Below are 22,676 nucleotides of genomic sequence, written 5' to 3'. Positions count from 1 at the left end.
GTGACTGTTTTATATTTAGAACAGTTTGGGTGCTGGCCAGAGGTGGTTATGATAGTTTGGTGCTTTCATAGATTCATAGATATTAAGGTCAGAAGGGACCATTATGATCATCTAGTCTGACCTCCTGCAAAATGCAGGCCACAGAATCTCACCCACCCACTACTGCGATAAACCTCTCATCTATGTCTGAGCTATTGAAGTCCTCAAATCATGGTTTAAAGGCTTCAAGGAGCAGAGAATCCTCCAGCAAGTGACCCGTGCCGCATGCTACAGAGGAAGGCGAAAAATCTCCAGGACCTCTTCCAATCTGCCCTGGAGGAAAATTCCTTCCCGACCCCAAATATGGTGATCAGCTGAACTCTGAGCATATGGGCAAGATTCACCAGCCAGATACGCAGAAAATAATTCTCTGTAGTAACCACATTGGTATTGAGTTTAAATAATCCCGGTGACTGTTTTGTATTTAGACCAGTTTGGGTGCTGACCAGGGGCGGTTACGATCTGACAGTAGTTTGGTGCTTTCGTTCTCATTCCTACTGGAAGAGCATCTGAATGACTTCGCTCCTCCAACCAGTCTTGGTACCCTAAGCCAACAAGGGCTCATCTAGCTTGAGGTTACTTCTCTGGGGCAAAACACTTGGCAATCTTGTAAATTTATTTGAATTAAGACTTTCTCTGTTTTATAATGTCAATAATGGGAGTGCCCTGTCCACAACAGACATGTGTGTAGAAATAAAAATAATACTCAGCTCTGATCTACTGCTTTTATCCACAGATCTCAATGGTAGGAAAACTGAGGCCCAGATTGGGGAAGTGACTTGTCCAGTGTCACTCCAGTGGGAATGTGATCGAGCCAGGAATAGGCCTGATTCCCATTTCAGTGCTACTACACCACACTGCCTCCCTGAGATGGATGCATCTTTGGTCAAATCCAACCCAGAGTTGCCTTTTGGTGTAAATGTTGTAGGATCTCTGCATAGTAAACACACTATTGTGCAACACAGAAGGTGCTTGGGTGAGAGGAGTAAAGAAATGCACATGCATCTATTAAAATAGCCAGAAAAGGGCCCTTGGTCTCTTTCTTGTCTTGTTCTCTTCACATTCAAAAATGTTCACCTCTCTCTCTCTCTCTCTCTCTCTCTTTCATCTTTCCTAAGGGCAATGACTGACAGATTAATATATGTCTAGCTACGTGTCTTAGAAATCAAAAGGAAGGTGCTGTCAGAATCGCTTGTCAGAAAATGAGATTAGGCGCACTTGTCATTTGCTGAGGATTGCAGTGTTTCAGAGATAAGGTTGCATTTAATGAGTGTAAAAAGCCTCCTTGTGAAAAAGTGGGTGGTGCAGGGGAGAGAGAACGATTACTTTTCTGGTGTCAGCTGAGTGCTTTATCATATAACTTGATACTGCGGCACCCTGGTAGGTACTGATAATGGCTGCTGGGGCTATTGCACCTCTTTAGTTCCTCTGCAACTTCAAAAGTGATGACTTGTTACCTGATTTTAAACTCTTCTTGGATGTTGAAACCCACTATCCTAAGGGAAAGAAGCAAAAGCCTGTACACTATGGTTTAAAGACAGACCTGTGAAAACACACCGCATAAAGGAAATGTGCTAAATATATAGTCACTTTCCCCAGCAAACTATAAAGAATACTCAGTGGGTTTCAGTGAAATATGGAACTTGTCTGACAAGTGAAGGATAACTAATGAGAAACAGAGCTGTATCCCACTGAAACCAATTGTGTTTTGTTATGGAAAATATTTATCAAGCCTTTTTTTTCATTTGTTGGTTCTTCAAACAGTGCCATAATAACTCCTCTTACGTGCGGTGTAATACAGCTTTGCTCATATGCATTTCAGTTATTTGAATTCTGAAGAAGTTATTATGTTGCCCATTGGATCTGATCACACTGTATATGAATATTTTAGATGGATGTTTTGTTCATCAGTGTAACGGTCATTCTTTTGCCACGGGAGCTGGCTTCTACATGGTGCAAAGACACCAAATGTACAGCCTGATTATTTATAATTTCAGATCGAAAGATGAAGGAATAGTCAAAGCTGGAATTTATCTGATCAGTGAAAGAGATCATACAGTTGCCACATGTTTTTGGAACAATACTTCTGTATCAAGTGTACCTCTTTTATAATTATCCAGAAAAGCTGAGATTTATGTCTTATAGTCTCTTTGCCAAATTAGACACGATTTTCATTATTTTGCTCAAATTTTAGAAAATGAAAGAAATGACTCAGTTGGTTCCCAGTGCTGATTCAGCATTCCCTTGATTAAAAATGGTCTGATTACCAGAGAGCGGGATTATGGCATTCAGTGATGGCTGCTTTCTTCTGTTTTGTGAGATTCTGTTACCCTGACTATGGAACAGACTATGACAAATATTGAATACGTGAGCTAGGATATTAGTAAACAAATGTTTTTGAAATATTCTTTTAGTTTCAGAACTAAATGGCAGCTGGAAAATAGTGATAGATGATGCTCAGAGTATAATTTTTTTGAGTGGTGCATTTATAACACCTGCTTACCTCAGAGTTGGTGGGGGAAGGGTTTTAACGATATCTTCTTATTGTGAGAGAAGAGTTTACAAATGTACATCAGTTAAACTATGTAATATATCTGGTTAAAAAGCCACAAGAAATTCTCAAAGCAGTGAACCCAGGTAAATAGCATTTTGTAATCATAATGAAAGGTATATAGAAGAAATGGGGGAAGGTATATATTCCCTGGCTGGAAAGCTGTAGCCAGAAAACAGTTTGGCAATTTTTGTTTTTCATATTTGGGAGAAAAGAAGGAGAATGTCTGTCTTCACTCTAGCCTAAATATGTGACTATATTGGGAGAAGTTTGGGAGGGAAGTGGCAAAGTGAAATGTCTCTACAATTGTAGGAGTACTTGTGGCACCTTAGAGACTAACAAATTTATTTGAGCATAAGCTTTCGTGAGCTACAGCTCACTTCATTGGATGCATTCAGTGGAAAATACAGTGGGGAGATTTATATACACAGAGAACATGAAACAGGGGGTGTTACCATTTCACTAATAAATTGGTTAGTCTCTAAGGTGCCACAAGTCCTCCTTTTCACTAATAAATTAGTTAGTCTCTAAGGTGCCACAAGTCCTCCTTTTCTGGTTTAACTTGGATTTTAACTTGAAGAGTGGTCAGTTTGGATGAGCTATTACCAGCAGGAGAGTGAGTTTGTGTGTGTATGGGGGTGGGGGGGATGTGAGAACCTGGATTTATGCAGGAAATAGCCCAGCTTAATTGTCATGCACATTGTGTAAAGAGTTATCACTTTGGATGGGCTATCACCAGCAGGAGAGTGAATTTGTGTGGGGGGGTGGAGGGTGAGAAAACCTGGATTTGTGCTGGAAATCACTTCAGATAAGCTATTACCAGCAGGACAGTGGGGTGGGAATAGGTATTGTTTCATATTCTCTGTGTATATATAAAGCCTGCTGCAGTTTCCACGATATGCATCTGAAGAAGTGAGCTGTAGCTCACGAAAGCTTATGCTCTAATAAATTGGTTAGTCTCTAAGGTGCCACAAGTCCTCCTTTTCTTTTTGCGAATACAGACTAACACGGCTGTTACTCTGAAAACTGTAAGGAGAGTGATCTGGTAAGGTGAGCTATTACCAGCAGGAGAGCTCGGCGGGCAGAGAGGGGGGAACCCTTTGTCGTGATAATCAAGGTGGGACAGTGAAGCTTCCTTTCCCAGGCTGTTAATGGTTTGGGGAGAGAATCCATCATCCCTGAAATTAGTGGAAAGCACTCGGCATTATAGAGGATCAGGCCCCGCCCTTAGCAAGGAGGAGGAGAAGAAAGCTCTGCTGTTCAGCTCTGCCTCACTTTTATTCTTTGTTTCCATTTGAAACCCAAATCATAAAACTGCCTGCAGAGTGGCTGCCTCGCTGATGCTGTTCCTATAAATGAGAATTCCAGCTTTTATGCTAATTCAGTTTCAGGTTTCTTTGAACCTGCAGTTTATGGGCCTCTGCTTAAAACTGCAATCTGTTCTGCCTAAAAGAAGGGATTACAAAGTGTTTTTAGTTCTGCAAATGCTGCAGAAAAATAATAATAAATAAATAAAAGTTGCACTGTCATTAATACTCCCCTGTGAAAGTTTTCTGCTTTGTCAAATTGAAAACTTGTCTTGAATTTAAATGTTATTCTGCAACACTATGTCAATTCTGTTTCTTTCTAATTGCTGCTGTCAAGAATTTACATTTTGCACAGCATTCTCCCCCCGCACCCCCCGTCTTCCCTTAGTGTAAAGACCACTTTCCTCCCCTCCCCTTGCCCCCCGAAAGGCAGTCGAGCTTCACTTTCATCTCATGCCAAGAGCCCACCTGGGGAGGCAGTCGTTTACCTTGTAGGCTGAGTGTGTAACCACAGTAGAGCAGATTCAATCCCCCTGGCAAAATCCAGCCTATTTTTTTTATTGACATCTGTTGCCACCTTTTAATGTATACAAGAGCTGTAATTTTGTTTGTGATAGCATTCATCTAGGTCGTTACTAGGGACAGGTTTATTTTGTAAAACATTACATTATCTTTGGGTTCTTACTCTTTGGGACATTATACCATCAGACTAGCTGTGTGAAGCCGTTTCTTTAAAAACACTTATAGCTCCATAAATTCTTTCCTCATAACCCCCCCCCCTCCATCTCATATTCTCTAACAGATAAAATTATGTATATTTTCAAAGCATTATTAAGGACTTTATAGGGTATCATCACATTCACAATTCAGACACTGTAATGCTTTTTGAAAAGATAAGCCACTGAGAGGAACCATAAATGTTTCCAGTTTCCAACAGAATACCTAAGTATTGGAATAGCCAGTTTTCACATGGCCAGGAAATAAACTGCACAGCTTTCCAGGTGAGAGAGAGCTTGCCATGTATGATTTAATACAATATAATCTGCCATAAATTTAAAATTCATTTGCACGTTGCTACAGAGACGGGTAATTCTTTGGAACTACTGCACCGTTTGGAAGCAAAGCTGTCCACGTATTGCTCAGCATTTAGGCTGCTTCAAGTCGTCCTAACTAAGCTGCATTGGACCTAGATACCTCCAAGCATCTTTAAAAGACACCACAAAATTCTGGGGTCAGTTCTGACACAAGTTCATTGGGTCTCATCAGATGGCTGTAGGCCACAGCTGCTGCAGAAACAGTGATAACCTTCTCAGAGACCACAGATAAATTAAAATAGAATTTGGGCAAGGTCTTACCAGGGCAAGGGACAGAAATGTCTTAAAACCTAGTCAATCCAGATTTTTATTCAATGGAAAGGATTGGTATAATTGAAGACCTATTTTTCTGAGTCTGTAACCCTGATCCAAAGCCCACTGACGTCAGTGGAGTTTTTTTTTGTTGACTTCAGTTGGCTTTGAGTGAAGCCCTAAGATCTGATCCTTTCATTCTAAAGATTAAAGTGCGCATGCAAGCAGGAAAATTGGGCCCCACTACTTATCCACAGGACATGTATGATGAGCACAGGCATGCCCACTGCCCTGCCAATCTACTTTAGGGAGAGGAGAGGGTAATTCAGTGTTAGATTTCGTGTAGACTAAGGTTTCAGGTCTGAATAATACGTTTGAAAAGTCTTGTGTAGACAAGGCACAGTGGCTAAAGAAAAGTATACACTGCCTTGTCCACAACAGAACTTCCAAATGTGCTCAGATATGTTAGCTAACTTGGTCTAATTTTACACCTTTAATCCTAGACCAGGCCTTACTGTCCATGCAGTCCTTGGATACTTTGCTTATAGTGCTTACAAAAGCTCTGTTTATATTATTTTTGTAATGGGGATTCCTGTCCCCTAAGAATTGGACATGAAAGAGCCATTAGAGAGTAATGACTTTCAGTCACTGCCCAGCTCAGCTAGACTTAACCAAGTAGCTAGAAGTGAAATCTTCTGCATCCCATTACCAGTAGGAGGTCATGTAATCCATTCCATTGCCAATGCAAGATTGTTATTTACAATACATGTATATTAAGAGCTTCAAAAAGCTGTAAAATAGTGAGGGTCAGATTCTGTTCACTGTTATAGTGGAGTCCCTCTGGTAGTACACCAGTGTGACTCAGATCAGAATTGGACCATGAGACTGATCCTATCCTGAAGGATTAAAATTTCTATCACAGTTTGACTAAATAACACCCTCTGTTTAACAGCCATGTAATAATCACCCTGCATGTTATATTTATAACCACTGTGTTTATATGGGGCTGTCGTGAACACATTGTTATTATTATTACTGTTAGTACTATTTGTTTTGTTGTTGTGCACATTCCCACTTAGTTGTCCCAGGGGAAACCACTGTAGTGCATGCAACTGTACCTGAAATATCAATTCTGGGGCAAGGCACAAAATAATGTTGGGGAAAAAAGTCATCTTTCAGGGATCATACAGTGGAACCCTCAGGAACTGAGTGATCTCTGCATAAAATCCTATAATCATATATCAGAAACCAGTAGGAAGGCTTTTCTTAAGCAGTTGACATAGCTCTGCTAGCTTGCATGGCTTACTACCTCCCTACATTTTTATGTTGCAGCTTTTAGGAATCAACAGCTTTATTCATATATCCAAATGTTCCCCTGGGGCCTCATCCAAAGCCCATTGGTACTAGTGGAAACCTTGCCACTGACTTCTATAGGCTTTGGATCAGGCTCCAAAATTCTTAGGCCAGCTTGAGTCTGATAAAGAGTGGCAGAAGGAGGACAAGGAGTCTTCCCTGCCTTCAACTGCCCCCTGTGGGGGAACCAGTGCAGTCAGTGTGGAGAACATAGGCCCAAGGGGAGGGGCAGAATGAGACCATGAACCTGCTGACTCCACACATCAGCTAACAGAGCTGAGTCCATCAGAATTCCTCCCAGGCTTCTGCTGCTGCTGTGTACCCCCACATCCACTTAAACTGCAACCTGGACCTTTAAAATATAGATTTGCTGGGCACGGGCCTGGGAAACTGGTTGGTCCTGCAAAGCCACTGGAGTCCATCATGCTGTTATCCACAGATTCCTTTCTAAATAGCTGTTGGCATGATACACAAGTTACTGCCTTATTGTGTCTATATAATCTTTAGATTCGACTCCCAGTGAAGAAATGTTATGATCTCATTGCAGATGCCATAGTATAGACATTGTACTTGGATACGTATTGTTCATATGGACTACTAGTTTTAGCATAGTATAGAAATCAGTAGCAAAATTCCCATGGTTAAATCAGACCTGTCCTTGCATGGGTGTGTACTGGGAAGGTGCATATGTATAAACCTGCCGCCCCCTACCCTTCAACATACGTGAGTAGGAGGCAGCTATAATTTACTTCCCAGCGCCCACTCAGCCTGCTTTCTGTGCTCACCATCCCTAGATGGTAAAGGCGTAGCCAGGGATGCTAGCTAGAGCAGTGGTTCTCAACCAGAGGTACCTGTACTGAGAGGTCTTCCATGGGGTACATCAACTCATCTAGATATTTGCCTAATTTTACAACAGGCAACATAAAAAGCACTAGTGAAGTCAGTACAAACTAAAATTTCATACAGACAATGACTTGTTTATCCTGCTGTATATACTATATGCTGAAATGTAAGTACATTATATTTCAACTGATTTATTTTATAATTGTCTGGTAAAAATGACAACATAAGCAGTTTTTCAGTCATAATGTACTGAGACACTTTTGTACTTTTATGTCTGATTTTGTAAGGAAGCAGTTTTTAAGTGAGGTGTAACTTGGGGGTACGCAAGACAAATCAGACTCCTACAAGGGGTACAGTAGCCTGGAAAGCTTGAGAACCAATGAGCTAGAGACCTCCCCACGATACCCATGAAACATTGATATATACCTTTCAGCATCTGCACTTCTTCCCATCTCCAGCTCAGCTAACTTCGTAGGAGGCTTAACCGCTACTGTGTAGTTTGAGTGAATTATTACAGATGTAATCATAATAATGTATTTGTGTTTTTATTTTTGTTGTGGATCTTCCCAAGTGTCTGTGGGGGGTGTACAGTGGCTAGATTAATAAATATAGTTCCTGGTGGTCCTAACAGTTGGTGTTGGAACTAAAATAGCAGAAGTCTATGCAAAAACAAAAGAATCACTGCAGTGTCTGCTTAATCTCAGAGACCAAAGTGTCTCAGTTTAGTCACCCAAAATCGAGGCACTCACAATTTGTCAACACTTGAGAATTCTGGGTTTCATTTTTAAAACCAATGACACATTTCTCCTAGGGGATAAAAATGTCTAATTCTTTATACAATAATAATGTGTTCAGTATGTTGGTGCATGTATGGTATTAGTAATATACAATGCAATTTCTAGCATCTTTTCTTGTGCAGATTTTCAAAAGCTTTACCAATTGACGTTTACCTTCGTCTGCAATCTTAGCTGTAGTGGGCATAACCCACAAATGGGCTCACTTCATCTACCACTGAAACGTAGCCAGCTGTGGAGTTGAATGTGGCCGCTGTTTAGCAGCTGGCAGCAGTACTGCACAACAGTTTAGGTCTGGAAGTGTCAAATCCCTTTTCCTCATTGAAATTAATGGAGTGCTTTAGACAGTCAGGCAAAACTGGAGCTCAAGTTTGAATCTTGCCAGGATAGTAGGAATAAGATTCCTACATTTGCAAAAAGTGCCATGAGATCTTTAATGAACACAAGTGATCAGGGCCTTGGTTTTATAACTCCACTGAAGCAGCATGCACAGATGTTTAGCCCTGCTCATGTGCTGTGCCTCACATGAAGTGGAAAATGAAGAGCTGTTGTGTGAGCATCTACCTGTCCCTGCAACTCTCCTCTGGCGTTTGAGCCCTGTAGTCAGAACATCCATCCATAATTCATAGTCTCATGTATCCTATCCAGCTTCACTTATTCCAGAAACTTAGTCACCCTGGCACCAGATAAGCACCTGCACCCAAATGTTGAGAAAGCCATGCAGGGGAGCTGCTTCTGGTCCCAGAGTGGGACAGCACAGTTGCAGGATAGTACAAAGTATTAGGTAGGTAAGTGCTGGAGTCGGGGTGGGGGGGGTGGGCAGTTGAGCAGGGGTAGGGTCAGGCTGGTGTGTAGTAGGACAGGGCAGGCCTAGGGCTAGAGGGGAGCAGGTGCGTTTAACCATAGTGGGAAAGCATAGGGTAGGACGGAGTGGAGGCACAGGGAAGACAGGCTGGGGCACAGTGGGTCAGGGTGCCGAGAGGTCAGGCTGGGGCGCAGTGGGGCAGGGTACACAGCACGGAGAAGGCAGTCTGGGGCGCAGTGGGGCAGGGCACACAGCACGGAGAAGGCAGGCTGGGGTGCAGTAGGGCAGGGTGGCCAGGCTGGGGTGCAGAGGGGCAGGGCCTGGAGAGGTCAGGCTGGGGTGCAGTGGGTCAGGGCGCAGGATGGCCAGGCTGGGGCTCAGTGGGGCAGGGCGGCCAGGCTGGGGCATAGGTGGGCAGGGGGCAGGGCGGCCAGGCTGGGGCGCAGTGGGGCAGGGCGCACAGCACAGAGAGGGCAGACTGGGGTGCAGTTGGGCAGGGCGGCCAGGCTGGGGCGAAGAGGGGCAGGGCACAGAGAGGCCAGGCTGGGGCATAGGTGGGCAGGGCGCAGGGCGGCCAGGCTGGGGCGCAGTGGGGCAGGGCACGGAGAGGTCAGGCTGGGGCGCAGTGGGGCAGGGCGGCCAGGCTGGGGCATAGGTGGGCAGGGCGCAGGGCGGCCAGGCTGGGGCGCAGTGGGGCAGGGCGCAGGGCGGCCAGGCTGGGGCGCAGTGGGGCAGGGCACGGAGAGGTCAGGCTGGGGCGCAGTGGGGCAGGGCGCAGGCGGCCAGGCAGCGGTGCCGCGGGCCGGGCTGGCTGTCAGGCTGGCGGCGGAGCAGAGGAGCAGGGCGGGGAAGGCGGGCGGGAGGGGAGGAGCAGAGGCCGGGTGGGAAGTCCCTCTCGGAGCGCGGCGGAGTCTCTGCCTGTGGAGCGCTCCTGGCTAGACACGGCGCGGGGGGGGGCGGCCGCTGCAGCGCGCTGGGGCGGCCCTGGGAGAGGGTCCTATGCCGCCGCCGCCCGCCGGGAGCCCTTCGGCAGGAGCTCGGGGGCCGCTCGGGCGCCTCCTTTTGTGCGGCGCAGCGCCGGGGGCTCGCGTCCGGCTCAGGATTACCGGGTGCAGGGCCGCGGTGTGGCGGGGAAGGAGCGTCGGGGCTGGGCGGCTCTCACCCCCCTGAGCCGCTGTTTCCAATGGAATTCACTTGAACCCGGCCGCCGGAGAGCCAGGGGCCGGCGCCGCGCGGGGGGGGACTGGGGCACACCCGGGGGCAGCCGCTTTGTCTCCGAAGAGGGGGGGACGAATCCAAAGACTTTTTTTTTTTTAAAAAAAAGACACCCCCCCACACACACCTCACCCCACCCCCGGCTTCCGCCTGCCCCCCCAGCCCAGGGAGGAGTGTGAGAGTCCGGGGTGGGGGAGCGCCTGGGATCCGGAGCTCCTCCAAGCGGCTCGTCCCCGGGGCACCGGGCGCAGGTTGGAGCGCGGCCCGACCCCCCCCGCGGCTTGCTGCTGCTGCTCCGCCTGGGTTTCTTTGTCCTGCTGCCGCAGCTCCTTGGTTAGCTTTCCGCGGCCGCTGCTTTCCCCGCGCCCGCTCACGCCCGCCCCCCTCGCTCCCTCTCCTCCCTGGGAACCATCTTGCCGGGAGAGGGGGGCTGTTCCGCGCTCTTCGCTCGCTCTCCAGCAAGGATGGCTGGCTGTGTGCTTCGGGTTCCCCGCCTGGAAGGAACTGGCCTTTGAAGGATTAGTTTGGGTGTCGCTTGGAGACTTTTTTTTTTTTTTTTTTTTTTTTAAAAAGCCCATCTGGATCGGAGTTCGCTGGAGACGGGAGCACGCGCGTTCACACGCACGCCAGCACCAAAAATGCACTTAGGGCTGTCAGTAGCGCTTTACCCTTTGCGATCAGGTAAATCCCCCCCTTCCCCCCTTTGCATCTTCCGCTCTCCGCTGGCGGGTTGGACCTGGTTGAGATCTGACAGCCGGGGCAGTGCGGGGGAAGCTTGCACCGGTTCGAAGACTGTTTTGCCTGCACTTCGCTTTCTTGGGGCTTTATTGATCCCCTCCCTTTGGGTGGGGGGGGGGATGTTCTCTGTGTGGTTCGAGGGGGTCCTCTGTCCGCAAGCACCGTCTCTGTTCCCACCCCACCCTCCCAGCAGGATGTGGGACTCTCTGGGCAGTTCAGGCATGTGCAATTTCAGATTCGCCCCAGTCTGGATCCCGTTCTTCACAAACGTGTTCCCTCCCCGGCGCCCCCCGGCAAGCCGAACTGGCGCGAGTTGGAGGAAGGGGCGCGCGGATCCCCTTCATATCCCCTTCGCCTCGGGGATCCCTGCTTGCTCCCTCGCCGAATGAGCTTCATGCTGCTTGGCACAGGACTGTCGGGACGCGCCCGGCCCGGACGCCTGGAAATGGCAAGCGGCATGGGTGGGTGGTGTGCACTTGGGCTGCGTTTGGGATCGCTGCTCTCGCGGTCCAGACCCGGAGCGGGGAGGGGGAGAGAGAGCTGTTGACAGGTCTGAGGTTGCTGGGTGTTTCGCAGCGTTATTTGGGCTGAAGCCTTTGGCTCGTTCCCTCACTGTTGACATTTGGTGGAGTTTGCGTGTGAGAGAGAGAGAGAAGGTGATCGGAGGAGGGGGAATTGGGGGAAGGTGCCCCGTACTCTGGGGACTACCGCTGGAAATAGACCACCGCTGGGGGGGGGGGGACGGACTCAAAGGCTCCCTCTGAACATAAGAGTGAGGGGTCTTCACTGCCTAAGTTGGGGCTGCGCTTCGGTTTCCATGCCCCTCGCTAACGGGGGCTTTGCATGCGGGTGGAGAAAATGGCAAATGCGCCCCCGCGCTATTGAGGAGTGAGCGGAAGCGAAGCAGCCTGAGCCCTTCCGTGTAAACCCGGCGGGTGGGGTGGACAGGTGCGCGGGGAGCCCGGTTCGGAAGTATTTCATGTGAGAGTGGGCGGGTTTGCAAGCGCTTAAACAGCCTCTGTGCCAGGGCGCCTGCCTGGACAGGCCAGGGTTTAGGAATACATCCCCTTGAATGGAAGGATGTTCCGAGATGGGGGGAGCAGGTTATTTTTTTGTCGGCCCCCGAGATTGCTGGCTTCTGTCGTTCGTGTTGTAAAGGGCTAAACTGGGCTTGGGAACTGAAATAAGCAAAGTACAAAGGGGCGGTTTATAATCCGCTTCAGCAGCATTTCTCACGCTGCCCAAGACAAGGCTAGAGGATGATGCTCAACAGAAAAGAGACGTTTTCCTGGCAGAGTGCGTGTTCTGCATGCAGGCTCTCACGGGTTTCCAGAAATGTGATGACACCACCAGAGACGGTGTCTTTCCAGTAACTCCTCAGATAGGACTCGAACAGTGGAAATCATCCGGATGGTAGTGAACGAACACACATTTTCTCATGGAAAGGAAATGTCTCAAATATCCAAGTCAGTCTCCGTTTCTTAAAAAATCAAGGTCTGACAACATACTTCCCTCAAATCATCAGTCACTAAAGTAGAAACACGCTATCGTTTCCTGCCAATAGATTTTCATTGTCGTCGTGCAAGAGATTTTAAGTCAAGAACACTTGCAGGCGTTGTATTTTAGTGGATTTTTTGCGTTCGTATTGAATGCTTTTTGAAAATGGTTTGTTTTTGTTAGGTGTAGGTGCCACTCGATTGGGCTAATTAATTATTGTAAAGAAAGTAATAATTGTATAGGAATTAGTTAATTATTGGACCATGTTTGGTGACGATTTTTTTTTTTTACTATTAGTTGTGTACTTTGCTGTTCACCCAATGAAGCTTCATATTTAAAAACAAAGTTCTAACTTGCTGTTCGAGCTAACCAGGCAGTTCTTGTCTATATGCATCCTAACACATGCGGTGTTGATGGGTTTTTTGGTTTTCTTTTCTTTTTTAAGTTGGTACTGTTAGAGTCAACAATGCAGTTAATAAGGCAAAAGAGGCATTCACTTTCCAGTAACCTCTGTCTTTGTAAAATTATCTTTAATTTATTGTATAGCCGTGCTAATAATCACATCCCTAATTTGGGTTGAGGTGTAAAGGTTGTTCATGCAGAATGTATTATGTACCACATTAGGTCTAACAAATGTCACAGGCAGACTTCACAGCAGAGTTTCTTGTGTTTTGTAATGAACCGGAAAAAATTGTCACCTGGATATTCTGAGCTTGGAAAAAAGCTCCCCCCCTCCCCATAGATCAAGCTTTAAAAAAATATTTCTCTCTTTTCCCATTGTTGCGGGGGGGAGTTATTAAGAAGCACACACATTTTCTGGGCTATTTCATTTTGAAATGCTGGAATAAAAGAATTTCAAAACCTATAAGCAATTTTTTACAATAAAAGTAGTTCAGGCTTGATTTTTTTCAAAAGCAGGATGAATTGGGAAGAACTTGACTTTTAAGGGGAAACTGATTTTAGAAAGGCAGTTGCAGATGAGATCCAGCCTGAAAGGCTATTGTTTGTAATCAGAGAACAGGATGATTCTCACGTTTATGAAAATATGGAAAAATCTCCTAATGTGTTGGAATAATGTCCAACTGTTCTTTAAAACACATGGCTTCCTTGATCTCTTCAATTTGTACTTTGTTCCCATGTTTTCATTAATTTCAAGAAGGGCATCACTGGATAATAAATCCAGTGTTTACAAGGTATTTAATTAGAAAGAAATATCCTAGCTTACCTTTTAAATAATACATACAACATTAATCTGGCAAAATCCATTTAGAATTGGGAGCAAATAGAGCAATTTTTAATAAATAAGAATATAAAAAAGATACTTTAACTTGATGTTAAATTAATGAATACTTGCTTGTTATTACATTATAATACATTGTATATAAACTGACGTGTGTATCTCTCTCTCTCGATAGATTTATATATATATCAGTTTATATATAATGCATTGTGTAATATAGTATATGTCTAATAAATTAATTTTGCTAGACACAACTTCAGAAATGACCTCCTGATTTAAGTATATATGTATAATTATTTGCTTTCCAAGTACAGGATGTTTTTAAGCTTTGTTCACTGAATGAAAATGGAAAACAATGCTGTATCATAGCCAAACACCAAGAAACTAAAAATATTTTACAAATTTTGCTGTCTGTATTTTCCCCTATGTCCTTAATAGAATATTTTGTTAATAAGCACATTTAATTGTATAAAATGTCAAACAGCTGATTATCCCAAAAAAATGTTGTACCTGAAATATGGTTAAATTTTAATAGCTTTATTTTTTGTATAATTTGTAAATTCAGATATTGTATAGATTTAAACTTTAAGTGTGTGTGTGTGTATGTATGTATATACCCATATATGTACACACGTGCACAACAGAAACATAAATAGACTTGAACTTTTAAATGTTAGGGGAGTAAGTTGTTGGTAAGGAGAACCTTTACAGGGATATTTTCCCTTGGCTGACTTCTTAACATTTAGTTCTTGGAACAGAGATACACAGTTGTTTTACATGAAATTTAAATAAGGTTTCAGTTTTATTGATAAAAAATTAGTCAGCCTACTGATGTGAAAATTGTAGTAATAATTATGAAATGGGTATTTTTCAGAATAAGCAAAGATCAAGCTGGCATGATGGAAAAAATACAAAATAGTTATCAGTTTATGCAGATAGAGTAGTGTCTAGATTATTTTGACCAAAGTGAGTCCAATGCTGAGATATTTCCGTTAAACATTAATAATGTCTTGTTTAATAAACAGCACGTTATAGCAATTCAGACAAACACTGGCCTAAGTCTGAAATGATAAATACACTGGGTCTTAAAAGAAGAATTTTTAAAAAGAAAGAAACGCGCAGAACTGCAAACACATGAGACTGGAATGAGTAATTCAAAATTATGGTATCTGTCATAGGCTGCAAAATCATTGTCAGAACAAGTTGGGTTGCCTTATGTATCACAGTACAAAAATATATTTTGTGTGCAGCTAATATGTCGAATAAGGAATCATTTTTTAATTTATTAACTAGAATCTTTCCAAATAAATATCTGCACTGCAGGACAGTGAAACACAGCCAAATAGCACCATCTTATGGATGTTTTTTTCTGGAGCTACAGCTTTCATCAGCTTTCTTGTTTTGTCAACCTATTTTGGTTTTTCTAAGGTATATAAATATACACATATTTTAATAATATGTATAACGTGTACCTTCTTTTTCATTGGTATTTCAGGCATCTGATGCCAGCTCTGAAAAATTATTCAACACTGTTACAAATAAAGGTAAGACTGCAATCCCCATCATAAGCATATATATTTTTTCTACATGCATTTCTTTTCATGGCAATTTCAATTTGAGATAAAATGTAACTTGTTGTGCAGGAATGTAGCAATCAGCTTGTTAGTGCTTTTTATGTTTCCCTTGGTTTCAGACATGTTCTATATGCTTCATAATTGCTTTGCTAGAGCAATATAACATAAAGACTTTAAATAATGCATTGCCTGCCCGGTCAGAATTAATTTAAATAACAATATTAGGGAATAGTTTATTTTACAAATGGCTTTAATTTAAGCTCATTTAAATAACGGCAACTGTTTTCAAAATGTTTTAGCATGATTGTTACTCATCAGTTACATGATAGACATGGAATTATGAATAGCCAATTTGTACTGCTGACAGTAATAACCAGCCAGCATTTAGTATTCACAGGATAATAGTAATAAACCATGGCTTGCTGTGCCGTATGCTTTCTGTAAAGTTAATAAACGATATAGAGACCACTTTTAAATATGCAATATCCCATTCATATCTCCCAAACAGCAATATAAAGAGAGAGTGGCTAATGATTTAACAGTACATTAAAGGAATACTTGCCTTAAATCAGTGTCAGTGGGCTTCTGTGTAGTGCTTATCTGAAGCAGCATTGTTGAAAATAATGTGGGGGTGCTTTTCTTTTTGAGGGCAGAGTGGGGAGAGAGTCCTGAATCACTAGCTGAGCCAAGGTGTATAATTCAAAGGCTTTAAATTGCATAAAATCTATTTGATCGTTTCTCTCAAATCCCCCTCTCCCCCAACACCTGTTTAGTGGCAGTGCATGATAATTGCTTAGTAAGAAGGTGTGCGCTTTCAGCTCTAATCTCATACAGTCTTAAATTATAATTTCATTGGGGCACTGGAGCAAGGGTTGAGTAGAAAATACAGGCTTGATTATACTGAAATTTAAGCCTTTTCTGTTATCTAGGTGAATAATTTGGATGGTGACTTATACTGTGTCCTTCTCACATAGAGCTTTTTTGGTTTGGTTGGTTGGTTGGTTTTTTGTTTTGGTTTGTCCTGTTGGATCATTTTTAAATGTGAAAAATGCCACATCCTGCCAATTTCTGTACCTTTTGATTCCATAGAGCTGCGGAAGGTGTACCTAAGGGCATTAAGCAGCCCCTTATATTTGGGATTCCCATGCTGATACACTACTTCTGAAATTACTTTGATGCATATTGAATTATATCTATTTTTAATTGCCTTATGGACCTGTCTTCCTGTTTTATGTATTAACATCCTTTTGAAGAACAATCTGAAGGGGTTGGGTTTTTTTGGTTGAAATAGGTTATCCAACTTGGCAAACTTATGTTATCTATTCTATTTAAATTTGAATTTACAGCCATCCTTCCTCCTCCCTGGAAAATATAGGTCACCAAAAGAAATAAAAAAGAGGAAGACTTTTGTGTGTTCAGGGACCCCAGACCTCCAAACTACATGTGACTGCACCTTTATTTTGCTAATTTGCTGTAAAAAGCTTTGGAATTTGAGTAGTCCTTTCTTGGGATTGAGCCAGAATAGAATAGAAGCCAATCCAGTGAATCAACATTCCTGACTGATAGCCTGTAACTAGGCTGAAGGGATCTCTTCAATTGAAGGATGAAAAGTGATTGATGAAGACTAGGCCCTTGTTCCTCTTCCTTTCGTTTTCTTTTTAGAATCAAACACATTGCCCACATTCTTATTTTTGTTTACTTACCCAGTTTGATTTGTGGCATCTATTAGGTTGTGAATAACCATGCTTGACAGGGAGCCTTTTCTTCTGAGGTACTTTTCTTTGGTGATTTAGTTCCCTTGAAAGGATTAGGGTTTCTTTGTGTAGCCTAAAATCAACATAGGCTTTTCGAAGCTTTGCTTGGGAAACCATACACAAATAAGCTTTTTAGTTGATGGTAGATTATTCCTTTGCCCCCTTATTTCCATCAAAATGGCATCTTTCTTTTCTCCTCCTGAGTTTCCCCTTCAAGCCATATGCTAATTCCTGTTGGCAACATGAATGACAAGGGGGAGAATCAGTGCAAATCCAGGTGCTGAAAAACTAGGCTGACTGGTTTCATTTTGTTTTGGGTGGTTTTTTTTTTCCCCACTGGAAGAAAGAGATTAAGGGGAAGAGGGTGGAAAAAGCACAGGGGACAGTTTTGTTAAAGGGATTAACATTCAAACCGCTAAATATCAGGAAAATAATCTCAAAAAGATCCACTGTTTAGAGATAATGTCAATAATTGCTTCCAGACAGGTGCAGGGATTCTCATTATGGGCTGGGGTTTGTTGTTAGTCTGTCCTCTGAGTGTCTGCTGGATGTATGGTTGAGTAGACTGTCAAAGAACTGTCAGTTTGATGCATTTCAAGTTCAAGTTCTCTTTTTTGCAAAGTGGGCTGTTTGCTTTAGAGCCAGCTCTTCTCCTGTTTTGTCCAGTGTTCCTTTTGCCAGAAGCAATAAAAATCAGCCTAAGAAAGGTCAAATTTGCATTTGGTAAACCGCGACGAAAATCTTCAAAGCCCCTGGCTGATTGAACAATCTGACAAGGTATGGCAAAATGACAAGCATACATCCCTGGTCTGCCTCTCAAATATCCCTCAAAATTATCTACATGCTACTCAAATGTGGTGTTCTCTCACATTTATTGTTTTAAAATGATTTGCATCGGAAACAAAAGATTATGAAACTGATACGACAGAAAAAGTTATTTGCACAAAAGGAATGACTTCCACTGCATTTTAATTATTAATCGGTTGTGTCCTTCATTTTGGGTATTTGTCCTATACTGTATTCCCTTTTATTATGTGGTTAGTTATTGTATTCCAGTAGCACCCAGAGGCCCTTGTGCTAGTCTCTGTACGGACACACAGCAGGACACAGTCCTTGCTGCAAAAAGTTTAGGGCAAAATTTTCAAGCCACTTAGAGGTTTAGTAATCTACGTTTCCTTGAAAGACACTGAAAATAGGACTTAAGCTCCTAGGTCCAGATCCTTAAAAGATATTTAGACCCTTCAGTCCCTACTGGGGATTTAGATGCCTAAATACTTGCTGTTAAGTAACAGGTGCTTTTGAAAATGTTACTCAGAATCTAAATAAACAAGACAGCCAAAGAGTACAAGAAAGGAAGTACCATTTTAGAAATAGGAAACAAAGGTATAAAGAGATGAAATGATTTCCTCAAAGGCATACATGAAGTCTGCGGTAGAGCTGTGGCTTGAACTCAGATCTCCTGAGTCCCAGTCCAGTGCATTAACCATAAGACCTGCTTTCTCATTTGGGATTTGGCAGATTAAGAGGTATGTCCATGGTTATAGTCTGCTAGTGATGTTTGGCAGATCTCCCAGTCGATTTCAATCAGTATGTCTGAGTACAAAAATCAATTGCAGGATATGCCCTTTAGGTCAGTGGTCACCAACCAGTTGATCCTAGAGGATCGACCAGTCGATTGTCATCTCCGGTGGTGCAGTGTGGCTGCCGCTAAGGCAGACTCCCTACCTACCCCGGCCCCAAGCCACTCCTGGAAGCAGCCAGCGCAGCTCCGCGGCCCCAGGGGCGGGGAGGCAGGGGTCTCCCTCCACGTGCTGCTCCTGCCTGCAAACACCGCCCCCACAGCTCCCATTGGCTGGAAGAGCAGCGGAGGCAGTGCTTGCAGAGAGGGGCAATGCACGGCAAAGCCCACCCCAGGGGCTGAAGGGGCATGTTGGCCCTTTCCGGGAGCGGCGTGGCGTCGGGGTAGGCAGGGAGCCTGCCTTAGCCTCTCTGCGTGCACTGCTGACCGGGAGCCGCTGGAGGTAAGTGCTGCCCAGCGGGAGGCCGCACTGCAACCCCTGAGCCCCCTCCGAGAGCCTGCACCCTGAACCTCCTCCTGCACCCCAAGCCCAGCCCTGAGCCCCCTCCCAAAGCCAGAATGCTGTACCCCCTCCTGCACCCCTACACTCTGCCCCAGCCCAGAGCCCCTTCCTGCACCCAAACTCCCTCCCAGAGCCCGCACCCTGCATCCCCTCCTGCACCCCAGCCCCCTGCCCCAGGCTCAGCCCAGAGCCCCCTCCCACACTGCGAACCCATCGGCCCCAGCCCAGAGCCTGCACTCCCTTCCAAACCCCAACCCCCGCCCCAGGCCGGTGAAAGTGAGTGAGGTGGGGGAGAACAAGCGACATAGAAGGGGGGGATGGAGTGAGTGGGGCGGGGCCTCGGGGAAGGAGCAGGGTAGATCCTGGTTTGCCCTTAGATTCAAAAAGTGATCTTGGGCATTAAAAGGTTGGAGACCACTGCCTTAGGTGCTTTAAAAGGACATACCAACTTTCCTTTGAGGTCTGAAAGCATCAACATTAACATCATTAATCCTGGCCCATGTATTGAATGTTGTTAACCAAATTTTGTAGTGTAATTTCCCAGAGTAATGAAGTTCCATTATCTTTCGATAACAGACACACTTCAAAGTCACAGTTCTGGAGCCGGCAATTTCTCCTACTGGCTCTGTACTCAATGTATGTTAACCCCTCTCCCCAGAAAATAGCCTTTCCTGTAGGGGAAAAAAATGATTCTCAAACTGTTGAAGTTTTATTCTGTATACTATACTGAAGTTTTCTTTGATCAGGAGCCCAGTTAGGCTGTTACAGCTTTTTATGTTCAAATTGTTTACAGGATGTTCATGTAAACTTTATGAATCCATCTGCCTTAGTGCCAAAGCCAGCTGTCAGGGAAATATTTAGTCTCTCAGCATGAAGTAGATAGATAGGTGTGGGTTACCAGTTGGCCGTAGCAGCTGAAATGCTGCTCATGGCAAGCTCTGGCTTTTTAGGTTGCTCTGGAGAGAGATTGTCCTCCAGAAAAATCGGCACAAGTTCTTGTTTCTCCCGTATGTCTGTCTGGTACATCATTTCTTTAAGACCCCCTGCCACATCTGTTTTTGCAAACAGACAGGGAAGTGAAACAGAGAAATATTTCTCTTCCCTGATCCGGTTCACAGGAGTTCCTGTAGTGGAAGAGAGGTGCTTCTCTCTCCAGGTGAACCAACCTCACCCCATTTCCCATAGGGAGTGTAATTGGGATTCACCACTACATACAAAAAGCATGGACACAATCTCAGCATACCTAAGTATAGCAAAAAACCACCACCACCACCCCATACTGGGCAGACAGACAGCCCCCCTTTCTGCCCTTTACCCTCTCTTCTCAGGAATCCAGAGCAAGCTTCCCCAAACTACTCACCCACCACCACCTTCTCCTCCTTTTTTTGGCTGCCACCTTCACATCTCTGTAGATCTACAGAGGGCGGGTGGTGTGTGCATCCCCAGCCTGCTACTTCTGTGCTGTGTGTGTGGTGCCTCCACTACCCTTGGAAACTATCCAGTCGGTTGGCCAGAGAAGCCCGGGAATTATCGTACTGCAAGAGCAGCTCCCTGCCCGGAAACATTTTCTTTGTGCTTCCGAAGAGGGCTCACTCCGTAAATGGGACTGCGACCAAGGCATGTCCCCAAAGGAGACTTTGTGAATTGGGTCTGTGGGCTTTGGGTCACAAAGGAGTCCCTGATGCAGAATTAGACGGCGAACTCATCTGGCAGGCCATATCCATGACATTAAATGTTGCCATCCTGTCTGTTAGAGGCTAGGCTGAAAATCACAAACCATTTGATGAGGTTTGCTGTTTCGAAGACCCCGATGTTCTTGTAATGAGGCAGTGCTGCCAACTGGACTAGGAGAAAGACTGCTTTGTTTGAGTCTAACTTCAGAGTTTAAAAAAAAGTGTGTGTGGGGGGGGGGTTGTTTTGGGATTGCCTTTTGCTCTAATTTCTAGAAGAGAGTTAGTTAGCTTGTGTTCTGAAGGCTTTATCTGAACAAAAAGCTTGTTGCGTAGTGTTGCAACTGTGCAGTTCATATCCATCAGCATGAATACATTTTGCACTACTGAATGCAAGATGCATTGGCAGAGCCAGCTGTTGACATGGTGAAATTGTTCTGGTGCTCTCAGTAAGGGAGCATAGGTCCACCTCTACACCTACATGCCATCCTCCCTCCTATGCTCAAATCACAGCCGCGGCCTCCTCTGTACACTTTCACTCTATCCTCTCCCCATCCGCAGTTACACTGTGTTCTTTCCCCACAGCTAAAGTTCTAGAGGAGAGTTCTCCAGGGCAGGAGAGTGAGCTAGGGCTGCCAAGTGTGGAAGAGACAGTAGCTATAATTAGCTATAATTTCTCAAATTAAGCTTTAAAAATACAATACAAGTAACTGGTTTCAGAGTAGCAGCCGTGTTAGTCTGTATTCGCAAAAAGAAAAGGAGTACTTGTGGCACCTTAGTGGAAATATTCCTTGAGTTGGAGATGTCAAAAATAGGATTCTAGGTCACCACAGAACTGTATTATGTTCGTGGGGGTGGAGGGGCTGAAGGAGAGATCCCGAGATAGGACAGATTCTTCTGCTGGGCTAAGAGTATAGTTGGATAGATTAACAATATTGCTACGTGGGTTAAGGGAACCACTGTTGTGGCTCCTTGTGGCATGCAGTAGTTTAGAGAGTTTAGTGTCCTTTTTCTTTTGTAGAGAAGCAAAGTGTGTGTTGTAAATGGCTTGTCTAGTTTTTGTAAAGTCCAGCCACGAGGAAGTTTGTGTGGAAGGTTGGTTTTACTAACCCACAGAGACCTTCCTACCAAGACTACAAAAAGAAGGATTCTGGGTGGACTCCTCCTGAAGGTCGAAACAACAGACTGGACTTCTACATAGAGTGCTGCCACCGAAGTGCACGGGCTGAAAATGTGGAAAAGCAGCATCACTTGCCCCATAACCTCAGCTGTGCAGAACACAATGCCATCCACAGCCTCAGAAACAACTCTGACATCATAATCAAAAAGGCTGACAAAGGAGGTGTTGTCATCATCATGAATAGGTCGGAATATGAACAAGAGGCTGCTAGGCAGCTCTCCAACACCACTTTCTACAAGCCATTACCCTCTGATCCCACTGAGGGTTACCAAAAGAAACTACACCATTTGCTCAAGAAACTCCCTGAAAAAGCACAAGAACAAATCCGCACAGACACACCCCTGGAACCCCGACCTGGGGTATTCTATCTGCTACCCAAGATCCATAAACCTGGAAATCCTGGACGCCCCATCATCTCAGGCATTGGCACCCTGACAGCAGGATTGTCTGGCTTTGTAGACTCCCTCCTCATGCCCTATGCTACCAGCACTCCCAGCTATCTTCAAGACACCACTGACTTCCTGAGGAAACTACAATCCGTCGGTGATCTTCCTGAAAACACCGTCCTGGCCACTATGGATGTAGAATCCCTCTACATCAACATTCCACACAAAGATGGACTACAAACCATCAGGAACAGTATCCCCGATAATGTCACGGCAAACCTGGTGGCTGAACTTTGTGACTTT

At 44.6% G+C, this 22,676-nt stretch overlaps 1 protein-coding gene across 10 annotated transcripts in view; it reads left to right on the top strand.

The window, feature by feature from the left end:
• Nucleotides 1–22,676, top strand: part of AUTS2 (activator of transcription and developmental regulator AUTS2) — a 993,348-nt gene that overhangs the window by 886,352 nt on the left and 84,320 nt on the right. For all 10 annotated transcript variants that reach the window (XM_073315300.2, XM_073315295.2, XM_073315293.2 and 7 more), the window contains one exon: nt 15,224–15,272. In XM_073315300.2, coding sequence (XP_073171401.1) covers nt 15,224–15,272 — 49 coding nt within the window. The remainder of the gene's footprint in view (nt 1–15,223; nt 15,273–22,676) is intronic.

This window comes from Lepidochelys kempii, chromosome 17, assembly GCF_965140285.1.
Source record: "Lepidochelys kempii isolate rLepKem1 chromosome 17, rLepKem1.hap1, whole genome shotgun sequence".
Taxonomy (NCBI): Eukaryota; Metazoa; Chordata; order Testudines; family Cheloniidae; genus Lepidochelys; species Lepidochelys kempii.
This window is presented reverse-complemented; position numbering and strand designations above follow the sequence as displayed.